Source organism: Pterocles gutturalis, unplaced genomic scaffold, assembly GCF_000699245.1.
Source record: "Pterocles gutturalis isolate BGI_N339 unplaced genomic scaffold, ASM69924v1 scaffold10895, whole genome shotgun sequence".
NCBI lineage: Eukaryota > Metazoa > Chordata > Aves > Pterocliformes > Pteroclidae > Pterocles > Pterocles gutturalis.
The window spans coordinates 1-5,727 of record NW_010140822.1 but is presented as its reverse complement, the minus strand read 5'-3'; the positions used below and the strand labels follow the sequence as shown (position 1 = coordinate 5,727).

At 50.8% G+C, this 5,727-nt stretch overlaps 2 protein-coding genes across 2 annotated transcripts; one reads left to right on the top strand and one right to left on the bottom strand.

Annotated features, from left to right (window-relative positions):
• Nucleotides 1-5: 5 nt before the first annotated feature.
• On the top strand, nt 6-1,669 carry MRTO4 (mRNA turnover 4 homolog (S. cerevisiae); the record flags this gene model as incomplete). The annotated part of the gene is made up of 5 exons (XM_010083819.1): nt 6-41; nt 261-328; nt 537-688; nt 1,134-1,210; nt 1,520-1,669. Coding segments are annotated over 5 exons (483 nt in total), but the record flags the coding sequence as incomplete, so codon positions are not given.
• Nucleotides 1,670-2,325: 656 nt separating this feature from the next.
• LOC104469348 (aflatoxin B1 aldehyde reductase member 2-like) lies at nt 2,326-5,127 on the bottom strand. Its single transcript, XM_010083818.1, has 6 exons — nt 4,900-5,127; nt 4,296-4,400; nt 3,700-3,796; nt 3,499-3,598; nt 3,060-3,189; nt 2,326-2,516 (listed from the first exon to the last, which is right to left on the bottom strand). The coding sequence occupies exons 1-6, from the start codon at nt 5,125-5,127 to the stop codon at nt 2,355-2,357; spliced, it is 822 nt and encodes a 273-aa protein (XP_010082120.1). The 3' UTR covers nt 2,326-2,354.
• Between the last annotated feature and the right edge of the window lie 600 nt (nt 5,128-5,727).

Here is a 5,727-nt window from a genome sequence, read left to right as displayed (position 1 = left end):
GCCGCGAGCCGAGCAGCGAGTACAAGGAGAATCTGCACAAGGTAGGGGCTGGGGTTTTTTTTTTCCGTGTGTCACCGAACAGCGCCGAGAGGTGACAGAGCTTCCCCGGGTCACCTGTCTGGGGGTGTTTCAGTTGAATCTGTCGGTACTGTGACAGAAAAGCTCTGGTGTTGGTGGGGTTTTCGTGGCTGTGCAGGACTGGAGCCTGGAAGTACGTTCCCGGTGCTGCCCGAGCCCCCCGGCTGCTGTTTCTCTTTCAGGTCAGCAAACACCTGAGGGGTGAAGTCGGTCTCCTCTTCACGAACCGCAGCAAAGACGAGGTGGACGAGTAAGTACGCGTGTGTCCCAGCCACGCTTTCGAAGCGCTGAGCAGCCTTTTTTCCCCCCTTAAAGCAGTGATATCTCACGAGGCTTTGCCACTTGTCTCTTCCTGCTACAGCGGGGAAGACGTTACGGCAGGCTGTGCCCTTGTACCCCTCTTACCCGAGGGATGGTGTTTCCACAGCAAAAGCTCTCGTTACCCGTCTCTGTCTCAGGTGGTTCTCCAAATTCAAAGAGGTGGACTTTGCCCGCGCAGGGAACAAGGCGACGTACGCGGTGAGCCTGGACACGGGGCCCTTGGAGCAGTTCCCGCACTCCATGGAGCCCCAGCTGCGGCAGCTGGGATTGCCGACGGCGCTCAAGAAAGGTATGTAAGGCGGCTGAGGAGGTGAGCTTTGCTTTTTGTCTCTGCAAACATCCATTAAGAAGAATGTTAAATAATCAAGTAGAATTTAGTTTTGGGGAAAATCTGATGGACAGTTTCCTCCTCGTTCGGCTGGCGCTAGACCTCAATATATCCTCGTGCTGTTCTTCCCAAAGTCGGAGAACGAGGGAAGCAACCGGCTTTCTACAAGATACTGTCCTCTTTCAGCGGAGACGGCTGGACTTAGCCTAACCCAGTGCATCCCGTTCAGAAACCAGACAAGGGTTTATCTTTAGGGGTGATCTCACCCAGCTTCTTTGCGTGTGCTAATATGTGCACGGAAAGGCATAATCTGAAAAGAGCAGCATTTGAGAGACCTTAGCTCTGCACCCCGCGTTTCAGTGGCCTTCTCTTTGTGAGCCTCTTTCCAGAGCTTCTCTTCCTGCAGGAGTGGTGACGTTGCTTTCAGATTATGAAGTCTGCAAAGAAGGGGACGTCCTGACCCCCGAACAAGCCCGCGTCCTGGTGAGTGATGTTGTAACGCAGGGTCCGCGCAAGTCCCCCGTTCCCCTGACGCACAGAATTAATGGTTCAGTTTAGTTCCGCTGAAGGGTGCGAGCTCATGGATGAAGGTGAGCTGATACTGGTATCGCTCAGGGGGGTGCAGCAAACACCCTTATGTGTTCCTAACGTGGGTGCTAAAATCCTGCCGCTGTTATTTTGGCTCCTGCTTCGCTGCAGTTCCTGGCGGGAAGCGTTATTAGCAGCAGTGTTTGCCGTAGGCTGGCCAGGAAGGCAGTGCCGCAGCAATGACAGCTTTGTGTCCTCTCCTAGAAACTCTTTGGCTACGAGATGGCAGAGTTTAAAGTCACCATCAAATTTCTGTGGAATTCGGAGACGGGAGACTTCCAGAAGCTTGCAGGAGACTCAGCAGAGGAGGAGGAGGAAGAAGAGGATGATGATGATGAGAGCAATGAGGACTAGCAGCAGCCCTTGTGCTTGGACACTAGACAGTTCTACTCTATTTTAGAGACAAAAAGAGGATGTTTCCCTTCCCTGTTTGCACCCAGAGGACAAGAATGATCAGCTCTAATATGTTATTCATAAAAGACCTATTTTTTTTTTTAATATAAAACTATATATAAACCTTCAGCTGGTTGTCACTGCTGCCTGTTACTGTTTGACTGCCCCTGACACCAGGGAAGGTGCAGAGGGTTTGTTCTTATCTTAAATAAAAGCTTCAGAAGAAGCCGTTCAGCTGGAAGTCACCGGGCACCGCTAAGGAGATGTCAGCCAGGTTACAGCACAGTTAAGACAGGGACTGTGTTAGAAAAGGGTTTATTCTTGTCTGTAATTATTTAAGATATCCCGTTACAGCAGAACTGGGGCATGCACCCCGTCATGTGCCCATTTTCCCCAATCAGCAGCATTGTTAAATCACAGTGCGCATGGTGTGGAGCTGAAGGTCCACGAGGGGAGAAAGAATAAGGCATGGCCCAACACGACGAGTGCTGGCAGTGGTAGTGTCATTAGTACAGGGAAAAAAATCACCCTCCCTTGGCACCTTGATCAAAGGGGCAGGGGGGTAGGTACCTCTCCTGTGCTTCAAGAGATGTGTGCTTGATTATCCACCCCTACGGCACCCGCGTTCTCATCCCTACCCTGGTCTCTAGCGGAAATAGTTGGGGCAGTCATGCGCAGTCAGGTTCCAGGCTTTATCAAACGCCTCCACGACAGGCGGGAGCAGGGGACCTTCCTCGCTGTAGTTAAGGTTCTGCTCTAGCTGCTCCAAGTTGGACATCCCAATGATCACTGCGTCTCCGAGAGAACCCTGTAAAGCAATAGGATTTGCTGATCCCAAAAGAAACCTAGTTCAGCTCCTAAGCTGTTGCGGGACAAACTTTAAACGTTTCTTTCCAGTAAAGAATATCCAGTAACTCCTGGATGTTTAGACAACTGACACCATGAAGTTCTGTTCACAAGGCCAGAACATCTCCAAGTCACGCCAACTCCTCAAAAACTGCCAAATCCTACTCTACGAGGTGCCACAGGAACATTTTTGGGAGATGGGGTATAGAAATACTAATTTCCTAGTCTGATGAAAAGCGAAGTTGTCTCCTTGCAGGGCAGCTGTCATGGGGGGAAGCCAAAACCCCAGTAACTGGCACTTAAAATCTTCATTTCTGGCAACCCTATGAACACAGGATATCGTGGGGCAATGCAGAGCTGACTCCTTCCCACAGCCTGGGGGACAGAGTCTGTACAGCAATATTCACCTTTGAACAGCATGAGCCCGCAGGATATGGAGATTAAAAAATCTGTTTGTACTCAGACATTTCCCCGCTTGTGTGCATCAGCCACATCGAGCTCTCACCTGCAGTTTGGAGTGACTGTACAACCAGCGCAAAGCAGCAGAGGTCAGGCTCGGTGCGCTGGAGCCGTAAGCATCTTTCAGAGCTCTTTCTACTAAAGCAATTCCCTCAAAATTGTGCTTTTTCCAGTACCTACAAGAAAAGAAAGCACTCTTACTGCCCTTGAGACATCCAGTGAATCATACATCTATATTCCAAGCAAGTGCAAAAAGCTTTCAGGAAGCCTCACGCAACTCTTCGTAGCCTCCAAGGACTTCTGCAATCCCCCACTTGAGGCTGGGAGGAAGCTGAGCCTAAAAACCTTTCTGCAAAGCTCAGTCACAAGCTGCAGCACCAGTCACGTGGGGAGATATGACCACTGCACAAGCTGTGCAATCTCAGCTGATTATTAGAGTGGGATTTTTATGTAGCCACTCCTGCCTCTTCCTGCTCAAAACATACCTGTCCCTGTAGGTTTGAGCCCAGTCATTCCCAAAAAATCTTCCAGTGGGCTGGTGTGTGTCTTTGTCCTCATACTTGTACTTGCCGGTCAGCAGCCCTCCTGCAAAGGGTCAGCAGTGTGTTTAGGGACGGGCTGGCTCTTCTGCAGCCCCCATTTTGCATGTTTTTGTCTCAAAAGTCTTGTCCTTTCCCTCCCTGTACCTGCCAGCGGATTGTAGGCGTAGAATCGCAGTCCGTAGTGTCTCAGGCAAGGGAACAGCTCGGTTTCCACCTGGCGAGTGGTTGCGTTGTACATACCCTGCACGAAGACGAGGGAGACAAAGAACGTCAAATGCCATGACAGTGGTCACGAGCACCCAGAACAGCCTTTCCCCCAGCCTCCCCTGACAATACTCTTATCTGGAAGGGCAGCAGCAGGTCACACAAGGTTATTATTTGCTTAGGAACAGACTTTCTAAAGGATTGCAAACAACACAAAAACTTCCACATCGAGGGAGTCACTGACTCAAGCAACAAACGCGTACTCAGCTTTTTCTGAGAAGTGACCTCACTCAACTTTCTAATCACATGTGTCCTGAAAGGATTTCCCAGACTAACCGGAGCAGCTTCCTTCCCTGTGTTTATATCTGGCACACTGGGGACTGGTCCAAGATTTGAGGCTCCCAGACCCTTCCGCACAGTGACTGACACCAAGAATCAGTATGCTGTTCTGATCTGAACCCTCGTATTCTTTTGGTTTGATTCATCTCAGCCTCCACAAATGTTTTGCTGGACCACAGCAAGCGCCCATCCCTCACCTGGTACACAGTTGGCATCACCCAGTTGTTGTATTTGCAGATGGTGCAGATTTCTGCGACCTCCCATGCTGCGTAGTTTGACAGACCAAGTTCTTTAAACTTCCCCTGCAGAAGAATAAAAGTTCAATTCCAGATTTTAAAAGTGCAAAATGCATAGGGTGAAAAGGACAGTCACCAAATTTTAGTCATGTTCTCTGCTCTGTCCAACTTTTCTAGACAGACTACAAACTACAAGACCTAATAAAAATATTTCCCATTTGCTGTCCATTTTGAATTCACACCTTCTAATTTCTATTAGATTAATACAGTTCAGGAATTCTTCTTCACCCCTTACCAGCACTAATCTTAACCTAGTCAGTTAATGTATCTAAAAGCAAAGTCCAGATGTTCTAACATTTCCACAGGCTCTGAAGAGCAAAGTGCACCACGTGAACAAGCAATGGAGCGTCAGTTGTTTGGTTTTGCCCTGGCGATCCCTGTCACCTCTTCCTAGTTCTGTGCAAACCCAGCGCTGCAGAAGGGCACAACAAGCAGCCCTGCTTTAAAAAAGGGGATGGGAGGGAGGGAATCAAAAGATGGTCCAGCCTTGGGCTTCCCACTTTACTTCTTTGTGCAGCTCATTGCAGGCACGCAGCGTCTCCTCCACGGGGGTCCCATGGTCAGGAGCATGGAGGTAGAAGAGCTCCACACTCTTCCTCTTCAGCCTCTCCAGAGATGTGTCCAGCTGCGATCGCACGCTCTCGGGCTTCAACGTTTTCCCATCCCAGGGGTTGGCCTTGGTGGCAACTTCCACTGGCAGAGAGACAGAAGAAATGAGCAGGGACACATCCATCTTCATGAAGGGAATGGGTATAGAGAGACTAATGCCAGCATTGCTCGAGGTGTTTCAGGGAAGGCCCTTCTCCTCAGCAACCATGTCTGCCTAGCAGGGGAAGCCCTTCTCCTTCAGGACCACAGGTCTGCCCTAGAGAGGGAGGCTACTGTCCCCAGGGCCCTGGGGTCAGCACTAGCAGGGGAGTCCCTCCTCAGGGATGGCATCAGCCTGGCAGGGAAGACCCTTCTCCTCAGAGAACGGGCCTAGGGGAAGCCCATCTCCTCAGGGGCAGTGTCAGCCTCGTAGGGAAAACCCTTCTCCTCAGGGCATGGGCCAGCATAGAAGCCCTTCTCCTCAGGGAACAGACCTGGGGGAAAAGTCCTTCTCCTCAGGGACGTGTCAGCCTGGCAGGGAAGACCCTTTTCCTCAGGGAATGGGCCCAGGGAAAGCCCTTCTCCTCAGGGGCAGTGTCAGCCTGGCAGGGAAGATCTTTCTCCTCAGGGAATGGGCCCAGGAAAAACCCTTTTCTTCAGGGATGGTGTCAGCCTGGCAGGGACAACCCTTCTCCTCAGCAACAGTCCCAGGGGAAGTCCTTCTCCTCAGGGACGGTATCAGCCT

Coding starts and splice junctions, on each gene's coding strand:
- LOC104469348 (XM_010083818.1), bottom strand. CDS start 5,127: ATGGATGTGTCCCTGCTCATTTCTTCTGTCTCTCTGCCAGTGGAAGTT. Junction 4,401..4,899: donor GCAATGAGCTGCACAAAGAA/GTAAAGTGGGAA, acceptor ATTCTTCTGCAG/GGGAAGTTTAAAGAACTTGG. Junction 3,599..3,699: donor CGCCTACAATCCGCTGGCAG/GTACAGGGAGGG, acceptor GACCCTTTGCAG/GAGGGCTGCTGACCGGCAAG.